This window comes from Neodiprion virginianus, chromosome 2 (genome assembly GCF_021901495.1).
Source record: "Neodiprion virginianus isolate iyNeoVirg1 chromosome 2, iyNeoVirg1.1, whole genome shotgun sequence".
Lineage (NCBI taxonomy): Eukaryota > Metazoa > Arthropoda > Insecta > Hymenoptera > Diprionidae > Neodiprion > Neodiprion virginianus.
Genome location: NC_060878.1, coordinates 21,842,732 through 21,863,181, shown reverse-complemented (window position 1 = coordinate 21,863,181; position 20,450 = coordinate 21,842,732). Strand labels below are relative to the sequence as shown.

At 36.7% G+C, this 20,450-nt stretch overlaps 1 protein-coding gene across 1 annotated transcript in view; it reads right to left on the bottom strand.

The window, feature by feature from the left end:
• LOC124298817 (uncharacterized) overlaps positions 1–20,450 on the bottom strand; it is a 61,982-nt gene that overhangs the window by 21,286 nt on the left and 20,246 nt on the right. The window contains exons 6-8 of the mRNA XM_046751341.1: positions 13,968–14,043; positions 13,284–13,471; positions 5,490–5,634 (exon numbers count right to left, since the gene is read on the bottom strand). Of these exons, the coding sequence (XP_046607297.1) occupies positions 5,490–5,634; positions 13,284–13,471; positions 13,968–14,043 (409 nt within the window). The remainder of the gene's footprint in view (positions 1–5,489; positions 5,635–13,283; positions 13,472–13,967; positions 14,044–20,450) is intronic.

Below are 20,450 nucleotides of genomic sequence, written 5' to 3'. Positions count from 1 at the left end.
AGAAAAGTCTCAAATCGTCTTCAAATAAAAAACAAACCATTAAGATTGGATACATACTTTTGGTCCTGTCACTTTCACCTATTATGAAAATGTAATTATAAGAAAAATCTGTCCATCGGTTGGTACGTAGATGTTGAGGATTCAGAGAAAAAACGTATTACTAAGAAAAGAAATAAGAAAAAAGAGAATTACTACCGTTTTATTGAGATTAAATGTAAACATACATCGGGTGAGTTCACCCCCTTGACTTGGATTACAAGAAAAACACAAAAACCCATATGTATTATTTTTTTTCGCTCTTCAAAGTGCAATTAAATCCATCGAGATAGGTGCAATAGTTTTTTTGTTATAACGACTTTATGAATTTCGACCCCTATAACTTTTTTCTTATGCAACTCCCCGATATAAAACCAGTTGCATTTATCATCGTTTATCATTGTGGTAGTTATCCATTTGGGTGCATTCGATTATCTCAAGTGAAAACAGGTGAAACCTGAAAAGTACCCCTCGAAGGTCTCAACTTCGAAAGATTATTTCACCTCCTAGAAACGTTTCTCCGCCGATGAAAAAAACACGTATCTCTGAGATTTTCATGTAGAATAACATATATGAATTTCATTGAAATCGAAGGATGTCAGCAGAAAGACTTACCTTGTAAGTTTCATCCAAATCAAAAAAACTGATAATTCTTGTATTTTCTTTAGCTACACTGGATCTGCTATTACAGATTCAAAAATTTTGAGTTCGGATTCATGATCAGTGACCCCAAAACCCCCTATATTCAAACTTAAGTCAATCAGTAGTAGGGCAAAATTTATGTTCGAAATAGATTAATCGATAATCATTTCCGTTACATTACATAAGCTTTGTTCACATGCGCGCTGGAGAAGTTTTATTTACACTTTGTCATGCTTGTTTTTCATGTACGACACCGCAACGGGCTTAGTAAACGCAAGTTCCGAGTAGTATAGCAAGGCGGGTTCTGAGTACAAACACCTTCTTTATCGACCGAGCCGCTCCGCGCACCCCAGACGCAAACCCTCGAAATTTACCCCCACTCTCGTCAGATAAAACGTGCTCTGCCGTACCGACTCGAGGTCAAAAACGTGCAACCTTACCGACAGTCGTATCGGTCGACGGTGAAAATCGCACTGCTTTGCCGGCAATTCTTATCGATCGAGGGTCAAAATCGTGCTGTTTTACCGACAATCTTACCGACCGAAGGTCAAAGTCTGTAGTGCTCGCCTGCCAACGGTAGAGGGCGCAGCGGGGGCGAGAACTTGTTTACCGTCCCGCATTCTTTTCCCACGATAGGACTGCTGATGTGTAACATTAACCACTCCAAATTCCTTTCCCAGGGTAGGACTGCTGATGTGTAACATCAACCACCTCACATTCCTTTCCCACGTTATCAACCACGTGACATTCCAAAATTAATAGTTCGAAGAATTGTTTTTTATCCACTGGGATATCGCTGATGTGTAACATCAACCACCCCCACATTCCTTTCCCACGTTATCAACCACGCGACATTCCAAAATTAATGGTTCTGAGAATTGTTTTTCACTTATTCGGATGTCGGTTTGATATCAACCACGTGACATTTTTTGGCTTGTAACTGCCGTGTGAACTCAACGATGAATTTTGAACGGGTTCAGTCAAGACCAGAATGCAAGGTCGACCGATAGCCGTGGTACATTCAGAGCCATGGATCTGCGGTGTTGGGTTACTATATATATATATATATATATATATATATATATATATATATATATATATATATATATATATATATATATATGTATATATATATATATATATTATATATATACATATATTATAGAGTCTTGGTGATCGGTCAATTAAGAAAACGTATTTTTAGTTAACGTTTCGACCCGGATATGGGCCCTCCTCAGAACGATTTATTTAAAAACTGTCAAAAATAACGAAAAGAATTTTATAATATAAATAATGGTACTAGAAGTAATCAGACATAAATATTGTAGATGTAATACTCTTAGAGCTATTAAATATTGTTGATAGTAAGAACCTTATGATTAATTGAGATAAGGATGTTTTTTAGTGTTATTTACCTTTTGAATTAAGTAAGTGGACTAAGATGTAGTCGAATTCACAATTACAATTGGTGGAAACAGTGTTCTTTTGAGTGACGGTAGACTATGTCAATCTTCAAGTTATTTTATATGTGGGAGTTGAAAGTTGGTAGTCATTAATTAAAAAGATTAAAGAACTATGTTTCTTCACAGTCAGTATGTCATTGTGTTGAGAGGTTATTGAAGAAGGTCGTTTTAGCAATGAAATTAATTCACAGGTGTCAATGAAGTGGAGGTAGGCTCTTTATAATTAAGTTCTACATGTCTAACGAAATATTGTTGGTTGAACCAATTGAGTCAACAGGTGAATAACGACTGATGGGAGAAAACAACGTAATCCAGAGTGAAGGTGAACCTATTATAAACAATTATACAGAAAAACAATAAATATTTTGTAGAAAAGTTATGTTTACCAACGTTCCTACAGATCTCGCATTGCGCGCAATAATCAACCGTTGGGCTTCTTTGGAAAACAAGATCCCAATTCCCCTTAGTGAACTTGAAAAAGCCTTAAAAATATGTTTTGACTCCGCAATTTTTAAATTTAATAACGATACTTATGCACAACAATTTGGTTTGCCTATGGGATCTCCTCTTTCCCCAATCCTGTCAGACCTCGTCATGGAAGACCTGGAAACTTCTTGCATTAACGATCTAGGTTTTAATTTACCGTTCTACTTTCGATAGGTGGATGATATTCTTACTGCCGTTCCAAATGAAAAAATACATCACACTCTTAATATTTTTAACGGATACCATCCTAGATTACAATTCACTATCGAAACAGAAGAAAATAATGCCATCAGTTTCTTAGACGTATTGTTGATACACAACAATAATAATATCAAGACAGATTGGTTTCACAAAAAAACATGGTCACAAAGATACCTGAATTTTAACTCTCACCATCCTTTGTCCTTCAAAATAGGCACCATCTTTAATCTTGTTGACAGAGCTATCAAATTAGCAAGTACAGAGTTCCAAGAAAAAAACCTGGCGCTCATATACAACGTATTAAGATGGAATGATTACCCTCACGGCCTATTACAACAACAAATTAATAAGAGACGTACCTACATCAACAACATACTTGACCATAATATTGACTCTACTCCCGCTGAAGATAGCAATAGACCTGCTACTACATATATCCCCATTCCATATGTAGCCGGCCTCTTTGAGTCACTTAATCGTTTATTCGCCAAATATAATGTAAAGTTTGTTGGAAAAAATTCAAAAGATCTACAACTAGTTTTTGATACAGGCAAAGACAAGATCCCCATAGGCAAACGATCTAATGTCGTGTATAAAATTCCATGCAATGACTGCAATCAAGTCTACATAGGTCAAACGGGTCGACATCTCAACACTAGAATTAGGGAACACCAACGCAACATACATGAGATTGAAGAACGGCATACAGCTCTAACGAAACATAGTATTGATAAACAACACACTTTTAATTACAACAACACAAACATCCTTTGCGAAGAACGCAATTATTATAGAAGACTGTTATTAGAAATGTGCAACATTGTAGGTCATACCAATTCTGTTAATCTTAGACAAGATGTTGAACATTTAAGCAATATTTACAAACCTCTAATCTCCGCCCACACAACAAATATTGTTTAACCTTAACTACATACAAAAAATTATTTTGTCCCCATTTACAGTCCTTTCTACATAACTTTTCTTACAAAATATTTATTGTTTTTCTGTATAATTGTTTATAATAGGTTTACCTTCACTCTGGATTACGTTGTTTTCTCCCATCAGTCGTTATTCACCTGTTGACTCAATTGGTTCAACCAACAATATTTCGTTAGACATGTAGAACTTAATCATAAAGAGCCTACCTCCACTTCATTGACACCTGTGAATTAATTTCATTGCTAAAACGACCTTCTTCAATAACCTCTTAACACAATGACATACTGACTGTGAAGAAACATAGTTCTTTAATCTTTTTAATTAATGACTACCAACTTTCAACTCCCACATATAAAATAACTTGAAGATTGACATAGTCTACCGTCACTCAAAAGAACACTGTTTCCACCAATTGTAATTGTGAATTCGACTACATCTTAGTCCACTTACTTAATTCAAAAGGTAAATAACACTAAAAAACATCCTTATCTCAATTAATCATAAGGTTCTTACTATCAACAATATTTAATAGCTCTAAGAGTATTACATCTACAATATTTATGTCTGATTACTTCTAGTACCATTATTTATATTATAAAATTCTTTTCGTTATTTTTGACAGTTTTTAAATAAATCGTTCTGAGGAGGGCCCATATCCGGGTCGAAACGTTAACTAAAAATACGTTTTCTTAATTGACCGATCACCAAGACTCTATAATATATATATATGTATCTATAATATACTCTATAATATATGTATATATATAATATATATATATATATATATATATATATATATATATATAGTAACCCAACACCGCAGATCCATGGCTCTGAATGTACCGCGGCTATCGGTCGACCTTGCATTCTGGTCTCGACTGAACCCGTTCAAAATTCATCGTTGAGTTCACACGGCAGTTACAAGCCAAAAAATGTCACGTGGTTGATATCAAACCGACATCCGAATAAGTGAAAAACAATTCTCAGAACCATTAATTTTGGAATGTCGCGTGGTTGATAACGTGGGAAAGGAATGTGGGGGTGGTTGATGTTACACATCAGCGATATCCCAGTGGATAAAAAACAATTCTTCGAACTATTAATTTTGGAATGTCACGTGGTTGATAACGTGGGAAAGGAATGTGAGGTGGTTGATGTTACACATCAGCAGTCCTACCCTGGGAAAGGAATTTGGAGTGGTTAATGTTACACATCAGCAGTCCTATCGTGGGAAAAGAATGCGGGACGGTAAACAAGTTCTCGCCCCCGCTGCGCCCTCTACCGTTGGCAGGCGAGCACTACAGACTTTGACCTTCGGTCGGTAAGATTGTCGGTAAAACAGCACGATTTTGACCCTCGATCGATAAGAATTGCCGGCAAAGCAGTGCGATTTTCACCGTCGACCGATACGACTGTCGGTAAGGTTGCACGTTTTTGACCTCGAGTCGGTACGGCAGAGCACGTTTTATCTGACGAGAGTGGGGGTAACTTTCGAGGGTTTGCATCTGGGGTGCGCGGAGCGGAAAAGGGTTTGAGTCTGGGGAGAATGTCAGTAAGTGTCGCTACCAGGAATCTGCGTGTAGACCCCCCTTTGCTATGCTACTGTTACGGGACACCATATACAGATCATAATCAGTTATAACAACGTTTGACACGCCACGATGTTGGAATATTAAGTCTACCAAACGGTTGATAAGAAACATAAGGCGTAGGAAAACTTACGCAATTGACAACCGGCGGTAACAAGGAGGCAGAAATGGCAACACCGATCAAAGGTCCGTTGCTGCCTTGGAGAAGAGCTACAGCAACCCCAGTACCTGATGGTAACGCCCATAGTACACCCATCCACAGAGATCTGTAGTTGCCTCTGAACCGTGAAAAAGTTCATAACGGGTATCATAGTTAATGAAGGTAATTGACGTCGTCCCATCCTCCAGATTAAATGGTAGTAACTTTTTTCTTGATTGGTCCTGTCACAATCTATTTAAATTGAGAAAACTTCTAACGCCATATACTACTCGAGCCGCACTACTTCCTGATAGCTGATTTTTATTTATCTCACTGGGTTACCAACAGTTGGTCTCGGGCCCAATCAAATTGCGTCTGCGAAAATAGATGACCAATTGCATGCGTCCAGTAGCAGCGACCAGCTGCAACCAGTCGTTATTAAAAATCACTCAATGCCACATCACTGGTAAGCTTTTCTGTGCAGTCCTGTTCACAGGAACGTGATTACGGTGTCACGAATTTCCTCTTTCTTGCAGAATTGTTGTAAGTAGATGGCCGTGTTTGTATGTTGAGTTCGAGTGCGAGTAAAAGTTGTCATCACAAGCGAAAAAGATTTTTCTATTTACGGAAAACATGAAGGTCAGAAAAGAACATTTAGCATTGTTGCCTTCCGCCAACGATAAATGCGTGAAGTAAAAACGATAGATCATAAATCGCTTTTTGTACGGACAAGCAGTACTTGTGGTGATCTACGGGATCTGTAAAGCGACCTTCGCATCACCGTACCCCACCTGGCTATCACAGCCGATCTTATAGCAGAGGTAATGACGAGTGTCGTTCGCGTATAAGATAGTACTTGGTTGACAGGCCGAGACAAGGGAGGTTGTGACCGCAGAAATTAAGTTCAGATTCTTCATCAAGGTGTAGCACCCGAAACATATCAAGCATTATGATATCCTTACTCTCTCAAATTAATCAACAAACCGTCGACAACTAGAATGATATCAACATATTCCTTCCAGTCGTCATCCAGCTCTTGTGATAATAGCAATCCTCTAGTCAAGACCAGCGTATGGCTTAGCCTACTGCAGCACCGATACATTAGATACCAAGTACACGATAACGAATGAAAACTATTTAAATAAGCACGTGGGCCGAAATACCAAGTAGGATTAGAATAAAGAAGCGTGAGAAAGCCGGGAATACAAAAGAAGTTTCGACGATAACTATAGCACACCTGGAGCTAAATTTAGCATGCTGACAAAGAGAGGAATACGCCATATCGGCATATAAACAGGCGCGGGCCCGACAGTAGAAAACTCTCATTCCGCAATTTTCTTTGCAGGTGCTAATTACTATCCAGCCGAAGATTTTGGCCGAAACCGAAGCCGATTGTTCGGCCCTAGCCGTAACCTTCGGCCGAAACCGAAGCTGAAGCTAAAGGTTTGACTTTAGTAAGAAATTCTGTAATATTGGATAAACACCATAATAATATCGATGTAAATCGTGTGGGAATTATTTGGTATTATGCATGATAGTAGTAATAGAAGAAATAATCAGTAAGATTTATATATTTATTTTTCTATTGAAACGAAATAAGATAACAGTACCTAACTTGGCACGCAATTCGCGCGCGTTTTACAAGTTCGTCTGTTTTCGACGGCTGACAAAAAATTTCAGCTTTGGCCAAACCCTCGGCTGATCTTTAGCCGAAGCTAAAGATGCGGCCGAAGGTAGCCGATGCCGAAGTTTCGGTTGGGCATTCGTGCTAATCCGCCGATCCAAACAATCAGGTGAGGCTTCTCAGCTGATTTGTTCTAACATTATAATTCTTCTATCGAACATTTGATTTCATTACTCCATGCCTTTATTCTCAATAGAGATTCTCATTATTTCTTAGTGCTTCTCTCGCAAATGTCAATTAACAAATCTAATAACTACCTATCGTTTTATTAGCACATATGACTTACACTTGTTTTTATCTATTTCACTTTATTACATCGGTAGTTGCCGCCGATATCAAGCTACATTTATTCGTTTTTGATTTATACAACCATCCGTTTACAATTTGTTCATGATTACTTTCATTACTTATGTGTTTTCGCACTTATATTTTTCGTTCATTTTCGTAATGCTCCGCTACAGTCACGATGTTAAATATAAAACTAACTTTGTGTTATATTTTTATATAACTACAAGAGTACTCATGGGTATGCACTATTAAAGTGCACAGACGACTTGTCTCCACTTATACATATACGACACCAAGGTGTAGACTAGTGTTTAAAAAAAAAATTTGGTTTCTTCTTAAAGCTACCCGATAAAATGCCTGTTTGGGACCTAAAAATAACCTCTTAAAATTTGAGCCACGTAGCTTATGCGTAAGAACTGGCGCAATTGATTTTTCGTTTTTTTTTCACTTTTTTTTAAAAATCTCCCAAAATATAACATATTTGACAAAAAGTCTAAGAAGATCTTTCCTATGAAATTCAATCCACCGTGAAAAAAGTCTCTTGTAATTTTTTCATATATTGCGTATTTATCGAGATATTTACAAAATGCAAAATTATGACTTCAAATGTTGACTTCTCTCTTCCAAAACAATTTTTTTTTTTTAATCTTCAGATCTCATATATTAATTTTCAACTCTCAATAAAAAAAAGAATTTCATATCGAATCCCTCTTGTTGATTGACTCTGAATTGACAAAAAAAAATTGTTTCGGAAAAGAAAAGTCAATATTTGAAGTTGTAATTGTGCATTTTGTAAATATTTTGATAAATACGCAATATATGAAAAAATCACAAGAGACTTTTTTAACGGTAAATTGAATTTCACATAAAAGATGTCCCAAAACTTTTTGTCATATATGTTATATTTTGGGAGATTTTTAGGAAAAAGTGAAAAAAAACGAACAATCAATTGCGCTAGTGCTTACGCATAAGCTACGTGGCTCAAATTTTGAGAGATTATTTTTCAGGTCCCAAACAGGCATTTTATCGGGTAGCGGTAAGAAAAATCCAAAATTTTTTTTTTTTTTTTGAAGAACTCTAGTGTAGGCCTTATCCATTCATTACGCATCGTCAGAGCAACTGTTTTAGTGATCTTTGGAGGTTTGATGCCAACCGTACCCAAAAAAGACCTAGATAACGGCCGGCTATCACATTGTCATAATTGCATGGTGGGTGATAATGGTTGGTCGGGTTCGGTCACTCGGCTTAACAAATTGTATTCAGGTGCTTAGGGCTTTCAGTGCGACGACACTCGCGATACCTGGGAATTTGTATAAAGCGTTCACTGATCAAACCACGAGAGCGACTCTCCGCCACCACAAGCTTGCACATTGATAAGAGTTGGTATCGACCGATCACGTCCCTCCCACGCGTTGATCTGCAAACCCGAACCGAGCGTTGGTCTCGATCAGTGCGACCTCGCAGGAGTTTCTCGAGAGAATTGCACATCATCCACACATATATACCCATTCGCACATAAACACACAGACGCGCGCGTGCGTGCACGCGTCATTTCGGGTTACGGGCGTATAACCCGAAGAACGCCTTAGTTCATAGAAAGAGACACGGTTACACTTTATTGGAAGCGGTATACGTCTAATCTCTATCTTCAGTCTGAGACACCCCATGACCAATTTGTCCTCCCATCTTCGCAACCTGGAGCAATATAAGTAATACGATTGAACGTAGAGATGTTTCTACATCCAAACGAGACAAATATTTCCGCTCAAAAAAAAGGACGTCATCCGTTCCAGACAGCTGCGGTTGACGCAAAAATGGGACGTTACAGTAGTCCAGCGATTATTACGGATCCTTTATTATCGACAGAGTCTCGAGAATAAGTGATCATCTTCGTGAATAGTATTAAGCTTCGAATTCTCACCAGATTAACCAACCCTGTCTCAGGATGAGGAAAAATACCATGTTGTAAGTTATGTAAAATTTTTACGCGTTTTACAGTGATACCTATTTTAGTTTGTCAATATTAACGAGCAACACAGACGAGGATGCGGATAAGCGATGCAAAGGATGCTACAATAACAAGTGCACTATTAAACAAATGTATCGGCAGAGATATCCTACCTCGAGCTAGGTATTTCAACTTTACTAGGTGAAGTCTTATCGAGGAAAGACCCAATAGGCCCTATACAACAAGAAGTGTTAATTGAACGTTGAAAGAACATGATTTCTGAAGGTATAGGAAAGCAAAGAAGTATCGACTGAAGTTTACTAAAAATTATCTAGCTCCAGAAAACTATTTGTTTGTCTTTAGGCCCAAACGATGAATCCAGAAATAAAGTCCGCAGTGGATTTATTCATTATCAAAAAAGACTATTCTACCGCAGTTTGCAAAAACCAATGAGGAGTCGCAATAGGTAAAATTAGAACAGCTTCAACGTAGCTCTTTGAGAATAAGGATGCAACATCTGAAATAGAAAAACTTCAACAATCTCCACTTCTTTTAGCCACGCAAAAATAATCGTCAGTGATTTACATTACGACGTGGCCTTGACAAGGCGATCAGCCGTAACCACACCACTGAATCCTATAGTGAGAAGGTTCACCGAGAGCAACAATGTTGCTACTCCTCTATTTCGGGAGGATTTCACTGACAATGAGAGACTCAAGACTGCGCAAAATGTTGCGAGATTTTCCAGGAACCTCACCAGCAGGAACCAGTTTGAATATAATGCAGGCATTAAAGAATCGTCGTATTACGCACCAACAAAGCCACGATTGGTGACAACTTTAAACTCTAGTGGCCTCTGGAGAAAACGGTATGACTCAAATACCAAAAGTTAGGATTCTCAGGAAGATTATTACAGGTTCAGGACTTATGCTGGAGGGGTGGGGGGCAGAACCAGAATATTCGTCAAGCTCTATGTTGGAAGTAAGAATCGTAGAGAGCTTATGTTGTTTTTTAGATAAGCTCGAGGATATTACCTCTGACACCTTAGTATTCTTAATAGCCAAAGAGTAAAAGATCTCTTTGATGTATACACCATCTCGAAGAGTTCCCCCAAAGAAGCCTTTTCTCTTTTTGACAGAATGAGTAGCCATTAAAAACCTAACAGATGACTTCGCTACAAGAAAAGTGGCAACAAGGTGTAAACTATGCGAAGATCAATTTCTACCCTCATATTCAGTTGACAAGCCAAATGGGGCTGGAAATTTATTCTCAACCTCAAGATGTTTAACTCATTCCTGCTTCGTCCACATTTTAAGATGAAAGATTTGAAAATGGATTTACGTTGAGTTACGCCTAAATGTTCTATAGGCACAACTGATTTGAAAGATTCGTGTTTTTAATTTCCATGGCCCGTTTGAGGACCGTCCTTTAACTTACACTGGCACATTTTTTTAAATCTGGGGACTTGGAATCTGTTACTTTCTTTCATGACATATTGATGTCAGGACAAATTCGGAGGAATTGCTTGAAAAACATAATCCAACCGCGAAGCTTGATAGAGTCATCTTACTTTGTACTCAAATTGAATAAATGTTAATTTTAACCCGCAAATCATAAAATTAGTAGGGTTTATGATAGACAGTCATGACTCAGATACGTCTAGGTAGATAGGCAAATAAACTGTCAGGTAGTAGCTAAATTTTCTAAAAAAGAGAACTGCAGAATCAGACTGTTGGGTAACCTCATTAGAATGTTGATCGTAGGCTGCTCAGCAATAGAGTATGGCACCTTACACACTAAAGAATTTTAAAGAATAAAACTATCACCCCTTAAAAATTTTAATGGTAGCTATTTCAAGAGAATCCAAATTTCCAAACTAATGATCCTGGATCTGAATTTGTAGATGAGTGATATCTTTTTAACTATGCGGTTTATTTAGCATGAAAGTTATATCATAGAAATTTTTTGAGATTCTGCACTGTTTGGATGGGAAGTATATTGCCGCGCTGAACGGTGCAACCGTTAATGAAGTTTGTTAAAGCAGTTTTCATGTGAAGTCAATATCGGTACTGCATGCACTAGAATGTTTTGCACAAAATTCACACACGTAGACAACACGATCGCTATAGTCTACATCAACAAAATGAGTTGAGTGCAATTTCCAAATTTCAATAAGAAAGCAAGACATATACGGCTTATATAAAAAATGACCGAGAGCTGATGATGCGTTTACACAGTCTTAAATAAATTAAAATAAAATTGTTTCGCCCTATTTTTTCTAGTTTTACGTAGTCTGAGAAAAATTGGAGGTAACCATGCACAGGGAGTCTTGGTATTTCTTTTGCGGCCAATCTAGCCCCGGTGTCTACTTTTTAAAGACATGTGGTTTGGAAAACCAATATCTTTAGGTCCAGAAACTTTCTCCTCTCAGAGAAGCCCATCTTCTGTCGAGGAACCTTACTGGAGTTGCAACGAGATTGTCCGGCAAGCATAATCATTAAAGGATGTCCCTCGATCGTTGATACCACTTTTCCTTTCAACTGCATCTAAGGGGGCATCCATTAATCACGTGATGCCTTTATATTCAATTTTAGACCCCCCTCCCCCCCCCCCCCCGCCTCCTCCTCTGTGATCACACATCAGGTTTTGGTGAATCTTCCCCACCCTTGCCCGTTATCACGTGATTTTTCTCGCCGATCGACTACTTGCCTGCATGGATTAACAATGTGATCAAACCAATAAAAATCTCTAAATATACTCGGGGTTTTTAGAAAAAATGCACCAAAAAATACACGTGATATTGCCCGAGACCCCTCCCTCTCCCCATGTGATCAATCGTGATATTTTCAAGTACCCCTTCCCCCCCATCGTGAGTCTCACGTGATTAATGGATGCCCCCTAACAGCAAATTAAATCAGTGTAATCCTGCATGGATGACGTGATTCGCGAGAACGGCACCATTATTGCCATTTTTTAATATTTGTTCATCATCATTTTTTGTATTGCACTTAAATATACGCCTAATAGCTTCCTTAAATATGGTCAACTTATTACCTTTTCATCAAACCATTTTTCTTTTGTCTTTACATCGGTGTTACTCCTTAATCGAGGTCCGTCCTAGAATAAACTTAAACTGGACCTTTAGCTCATATTGTCCTGCGTTCTCATTAATACTACATCAAGAATTGAGAGAAGATCCGATTACTAGTAATTCTTCAAAGGTGTCGGTATCAAAAAGCCGCAATTATTTTAGCGGTGCTCTCTCGCTACCAGTTGCACACGGCATATGGTAAACTGTAACTAGTCAGTTTCTTACCGTATAACCTGGCGATGGGTTACGAACCCAAAATATGCCGTAATAGCATCGCGGCTAGGTATGGATGCAGCCATTGATAGCCGCTAATCCTGATCAGTCATTTATCCCGTCACAAAGAAGTCAAAAAAATTTCAAACATGTTTTCAACCATTTATTTTGAGAAGTTTAAATTGAAATTCCATTTCAAGTGCTATGCAACTTGTCAGAAAATGTGTCCATGTATATAAAGAAGAATTTTCGTAATAAAACATTGGCATTTTTCGCAACAATTCATACATTTCCACACTGGAGTCCAATAAACATTCTGTGACAATTACGTAATTCTTAGATTGTGTGACAACCAAGAGTTAAAAGTAATGCTGATGTGGCATAGAGGACTAAGAGAAATATCGGCTCAGATAGTGGATGTTAAAAGTTTTTTCAATTCAAATAGACTGTACCACGGTCAAGCAGTAATAATGTAACTAGTATTTCATCTGTTTGGACGGTACAACTCACATAATTGGGATTAAACTTTACTTTAGATAAATTCGTTCAATCGTAAAAATTTACCTGCTTTTCATCTCGTCGGTTGGCCAGTCGCCATACCCCCATGGCATCTCGGTTGTTCCCAGAACAAGACCAAATATAAAACCGTATACTATGGACACGAATATACCGACCATTAAGCTTTTCAAGCCAATGCTCTGCAAGTGTCTGTCGGCTATTATTGTCCCGAAAGTTAAGGACATCACGGGACCCTGAGAGTAAATGGAAGGACAAAAACATTATTGTGACATCTCGGTAGGAGCCTAACCGTGGAACACCGTTTTTAATGAGTTATTATTTTAATGAGTATCCACAGAGGTATTTTCGAATTCATATGTAATCCCATATTACACGGGTTCTGCAAGACTAACGATAAGTAAAGAAACATATTGAAGAGATTCTGTAGGTCACTTAGGATACTATTCTGACCTTTTTAAATTATCTGTTCACACACTTTTGAAGCACTCATGTATAATCACACATGAAATAAAAAAGAGACCTCTTCAGAAAGTCAGTAAAATCGGTTAAAAACTGAAGTGTTCACTTGGTCTGCATATGGGTTAGGAATAGCCAATTATGAGAGAATTATTTGAAAATGCTTGAAAAAAAGGATGATCTGATGTAGAAATTTGTTTATCTGAAGAAATATAAAGTTGCATTAGACATGAATGTATAATTTTATTGATATTTTTCCTGAATATAACGAACCATCAATGGTGAGACCAGCATTGCCGCCACAACATTTGTAGCACTATTTTCTACCAGGCCGAGACCAGCAAGACAACTGAAAAACATTTTAATCAACGGTGAGAAGTTTTGATACAACTTTTTTATGAGCCGAAGTTCGAGATTGGAATCAAAGGAAAAAGAAAACTTTCTTCATTTAGATGATAAGAATACGCTGATTTTCCGTGTTTCACCATTTTTTGTAACATTCACTTTTGTTCATAAAATAAATTACGAGGAGTAGATCAAATCGATATGATAACAACAGACATAAATCAAATCTGGATGAAGTTTTCAGTTCTTTGTTGGTGATGGCAAATAAATGTCATCATGATCAGTTATGATGAATCCAGTAAGAATCGCAAAGTTGAAAAGGCACTGTAGATCAAAGTCTTCATGAAAATTTGCTACGAATATTATTAAATGTATTTGACACAATCTCAAAAGAAGGTTATGTATTATTAAAACAATTTCAGGTCACAGTTTCTTTGTGATAATAGACTTCAAAATAAAGATACACGATATCGAATCGCCGCCAAATGTCCGTAACGCGGCGTGCGTCAGTTGAGTATTAATTACCCTACACAACTTCGGCATTTGTCGCCGCCTAACCTGATCACAATTTTACTACGTGCGAATATGTACGAACTATTATATACTGAAAGTGAATAGTACTCTTTACTCAACCGTGTCAGCTAGTTTATGCTGTATTAATAGCCGATAAGGTATTGCGGGGTAATAATAGAGTTTCACACATGACGTATACATGCATATCAGTTTCTAAGGTTTGAATCCGCCATAAGGTATCATTCAATTTGCAAGCATCCAGGTGAAGCAAAATTTATGCAATACATTACGAATGTGGTACAAATAATTTTCATTTTATATTATGGTCAGTTCAATACGGAATATAATCTTTATGCTATTTCGACAAATAGACCAGGGCTGAAGCCTTTGAAAATGGTAAAAAGTGAAAAAAAATAATAGTAGGATGAAACCCATTTGAAAAGGAAGAGAATATACCAAAAATAATAGAAAAAATATATTACGGGCGATCTGAGGTCGGGAAATGGTAGGGGGTGAGTCTTTGAGGGTAAGAAACGGTTTATCTCGATTTCCGACAAAACTACAAGTCCTATGGAAAAAAGTTGAATGGCAAAGTTGCAGGTAATAAAAAGATCTACAACTTTTGTGTCTGCACTTTTTCACGTAACCTAAAAATTTATTTGAAAAATTGAAATAACCAAGTTCTTGGTTTTTTATTTTTATCTTTTACAAAAAAATTTTTTTTTTTCACTAAATTTGGCGAAAACTTACCTTTTTATGTTCCAACCACACTGTGATTTTTTTGATTTAAAATATCTATTTTTTCACCTTATTTTGACTTAATATCGAAAAAGCACCCTAATTTTCAATCGAAAATTCTCATGTCAAAATATCTGCTTTTTCGAAAAAGTCGGTGGGCTTTTTGTTCGTTCAAATCTCTACTTTCTGATGATGTAAAAAAAAAAATATACCCTACTATGGTAAATGTTCTCAGAAAATGCAAAGAAACGAAAAACACTCGAATCCGAATTTTTTTTTTTTTTAATCATTATGTACAATTTTGAGCTATTTATTAGAATTTACACTTTAATTACTCGAAAAACGTAAGATTCCATGTTACATTGAAAAACAAAAAAATTACAAATCCATGAAACATAAAGACTGCAAAAAACATGCGAAAATAGTTGTTCCAAATATTAAAGATAGGATTTAAAGAGGATTTTATCGAAAATCTCACGGCTTCTGCGCATGCGCATCACAGTTTCTGAAGTCTTTTTTTTTGTAAAAATCGTAATGCGTTTTAATTATTTATAACAATAAGATAAGTTTTGAAAAACAAAAAAAAGTTATTTATTTTTAAATAATAAATTTTTTTTCTTAATAAATAGTGTTTTTAAATGAATAACACAACTGATCACATTCCTTTACACTGATAAGTAGATTTGTGTAAATATGTAAACTAACATGGGCGCTACCGTCCAGCGGAATCATCCGAACGACGCCGAGATCAGATGAACAGGGAAATTTTTCATCCATTAATACTCTCGCCATGAGAAAAAATCTGATGTCCTCCAAAACAAAATTTCCGTAGGTCACTCAGGTATATAAGTTATCTTAAAATAACAATAAATAGGCATCTACGCATATAATTTAAAGAAGATTCTACAATTGTCTCAAAATATTGTAGATGTCTTATTACATATTAACTTTATTAACTTATTTGGTTGTTAATTATAGTAGTATATTTCGATTTGCAATTTTTTTGTTTATCAATGTAACATGGAATCTTACGTTTTTCGAGTAATTGAAGAGTAAATTTTAATAAATAGCTCAAAATTGTACATAATAATGATTAAAAAAAAAAATTCGGATTCGAGTGTTTTTCGTTTCTTTGCATTTTCTGAGAACATTTACCATAGTAGGGTATATTTTTTTTTTACATCATCAGAAAGTTTTAGAGTAGTAGATTTAAACGAACAAAAAGCCCACCGACTTTTTCGAAAAAGCAGATATTTTGACGTGAAAATTTTCGATTGAAAATTAGGGTGCTTTTTCGATATTAAGTCTGTTGATATTTTCAGGGTATGAATAAATCTATATTGACTGTCTTTTAATTATAGTATGAACTTTATTTATCAATAGAAGAACAATTTTGGTTTTGTGCCTGTTATATCTGCTTAGCAGAGAGATAATCGTACTAATCTTTCTTTTCTCTCTCGTTGTCGACGACCGAGCTTCACGCTTGATCACACACGTGATCACACCTTTCACGCGCACCGTATAAATATATATATATATTTAGGCTCTCAGAAGGACACCGCTCGCTGTTACAGACGTATATGATACACATGTGTGTACTCATATTTCTTAACAAAGTCAAAATAAGGTGAAAAAATAGGTATTTTAAATCAAAAAAATCACAGTGTGGTTGGGACATAAAAAAGTAAGTTTTCACCAAATTTCGTGAGAAAAAATTTTTTTATAAAAGATAAAAATAAAAAACCAAAAACTTGGTTGTTTGAATTTTTCACGTAAATTTTGAAGTTATGTGAAAAAAGTGTTGATACAAAAGTTGTAGATCTTTTTATTACCTGCAACTTTGCCATTCAACTTTTTTCCATAGGACTTGTAGTTTTGTCGGAAATCGAGATAAACCGTTTTTTACCCTTAAAAATTCACCCCCTAACACTTCCCGACCACAGATCGCTCGTAATTTATTTTTCCTTTCATTTTTGGTATATTCTCTTCCTTTTCCAATGGGTTTCATCCTACTATTATTTTTTTTGGTTTTAAAAATTATCGACCCTGGTCTAAAACTGCCAAGTTGCACATGCGCGCACAATTGTAACTAAATCGATATGAGTAGCAAAATTTTCATTACTTATTCCTAATTGGTTGTTTAACCTGATACTGGATGGAAAATTCATGTATGTAAGTGTATTGCAAAAATTTTAGTTTATTGATCAATCTAATAATGGTAGTTCCATTAAATTTGTAAGAATACGCAATGAAGAAATAACTGATAATGGCAAAACGTTTCTCGGTGTGAAAGGTCAGACTAAGGGTTAATTGTTGACGATTCGGTCTTATGAGCAGAGCGCTCCTCAGAACCATTTATTTACAAACACATAAATGAAATTAATCTTAAAGGTTCAATAAAACATAAAAATAGAATAGAAAGGTGGCGGTTCGAATTTAACGAGAACCCAATGATGAAATGAAGTTCTTACAAAATTCGGGTGAAATTTTACTTACATGTACAGAAATAAACCAAGCCTGTGAAAATTTGGACGGTATGGCGTCAACTATCTTAGTTTAGTCTAGTAAGAAACCATATGTGATAAATGCGTCTAGCCTTCTTATACTTCTAAATTGTACTTATAAGCTAGTCATAATAATCACTGCTCATCAACTTTGTCTTGTTCCTATAAAATTTGTTAATCGAATTATGATTTAATTTTTATCGCAACTTTGAAGCGCACTGAGAAAAACAATATCCCGGTTGTCGCCGTAACGGACAGTTAAGGCAGATTTGTAGTCTCGAGTCAAATCCAGTAATGCGTGATCTTCTATAATTAATTATGTACTGTAACTTTCGCGGGATTCTTAGAGCAGATGGCTCGTGAATCCGCGTTACTCTGAGTGATATTTATCGTGGAGAATGTAGAATCTAGTAAAAGAAATAAGTAGTAATACAAGGATAGTTCTGGACACAGATTCCTACTACCGACACTGACCGACATTTCACCCAGACCCAAACCATTTTTCACGATAACCTCGCCACAACGTTCTGCTGTAAATTTATATCTGAAACTTGATCATTGTGATGCTCATTAAATCCTACCATTTTAACTTATACAGCTGAATAACTCAAAAAATTGCAAGCCAATGAAAAATTGTTGTAAATAAAAGTTGTTGGGTATCAAGCGACTGACCCAACCTTCATTTAGGCATTAACCTTTATTTTTAAAGTTACTTGTGGGTCAAATTTCCTTTTTCAAATGGCAACCCCTACTTTAAACCTCGAATACTGAAAAAGCATGAAATTCTACAATCAGTTAAAAAGCCATGACAGAGGTCATCTAAAGGTCAAACTCCCGCTTGATGCAGGAATGCTAGTAAATAGCAATATTGCTGTTTGGGTCTAACAATGCCGTACATCTGTGATCTTTACCAATGATATGTATTTTTTTCTCGGTCGAAATGACCCTAAAGGCCAAACTAATGCATTAAATAACGAATTTCATGACTCCGTCACTTAAGGCACAAGTCAAAGATTTATTAATAAGGCGAACTCATCTCTGCGATTCTTACTCGCACAGATGTGCATGCTTGTGTGGCATTCTTTGACCCAAACAGTAATATCACGATTTATCAGCTTTTCTGCATCAAGCGGAAAGGACCCCGCACGTTTCTTATGGGAAGTGGCCCTTGGTGAAATTTTCTGAAATTGATATATCTTATTCTGTTCAAGCTCCTGATCAAAAGTATCCATGTGCACAAAGTGTAATAATGGACAGATTTCGAGATATCGGGGGTAGAAAGTGAAGTTCAGCATAACCTCCAATGTAGAAATCGTCGGCCCTAGAATGACTTCTGGTTTTATGTTTGTGACGGACAGGGGGTTTTCATGATTTCCAAATTCTAAACTAATGTCGGAAATAACAATTTTCACTTCATAAGTGACACCCGACCTTTTAAATGCATCAAAATCACTTAAAAAATACTGGTAGTACGCGCGTTCCAGTAGTAAGGTTAGATAGTCCTTTGGCTGCGGGCAGTTCGTTGACCATGGAAAGGTCCATTGACTTTTATGACGATATGAGGGATATTTTGGGTCACTGTATACGAAAAAAATGGCCTTAGAGTCCAAATGTGGTCCCATTGCTTTCATTGGCCGTTTTTGGTAATTGTCCGTCACAAACATAAAGCCAGAAGTCATTTTAGGGCCGACGATTTCTACATTGGAGGTTATGCCGAACTTCACTTTCTACCCATGATATCTCGAAATCTGTCCATTATTACACTTTGTGCCCATGGAGACTTTTGATCGGGAGCTCGAATAGAATAACGTATATCAATTTCAGAAAATTTCACCAAGGGCCACTTCCCATAAGAAACGTGCGGGTCCTTTGACCTTTAAATGACCCCTGGGGTCACTCTAAGTCCTAACATAGATGCCCATCTGAATGTAGATTTTCGTATTTTTTTCGAAATCCGAAGTCAAAAGTAGGTGTTGCAACATGAAAAACTAAAGTTGACTTCGAAAAAACCTCAAGAATGAAGGTCAATTCCAAAGTGAAGGTCATAGTTAGTCAGCCCCTCGATACCCGACAACTTTTATTTGGAACATTTTTTGATTGGCCTGCAATTTTCTTAGTTATTCAACTGTATAAGTTAAAATGGGACACTCTGTATAGTTTGCTGGAATCGTACGATACATTCCGTTATGCGTTGAGAACGTAAGACAAGATTCCAGCTCCAAACAAATTACGAGCAAAAATATTATAAGAATACGAATCGCGCAAGGCCAGAGCTGATCGAGCGGAGCATGACGTTATATATGTGAAGCGATCAGAAGAAAATTATGAGGGTCATGAAAGACAATACAAAATAAATGCACAGAGATGCCAAACTGCGTCTTACAGGCGTGGGAGACATGGACATATCGCGAAATGATGTAGATCAAAATATCTAATAAGCGCGCAGCAAAGTGCGAGATAAGTCGAAGAAGAAAATGATAATGTATCAACGAAATCGTACTGCAGACAAAATAAAGCATTTATAACGATTTGAATATACCCGATAAATGGTCACAACGAAAGCTGATGAGAGTATAACCGATGGGAGTGGAACACGTGGTGTGTTTCTTCACCAGTTTCAACTATCTTCATAAGAAGCGGGTCTCTTGGTCAACGA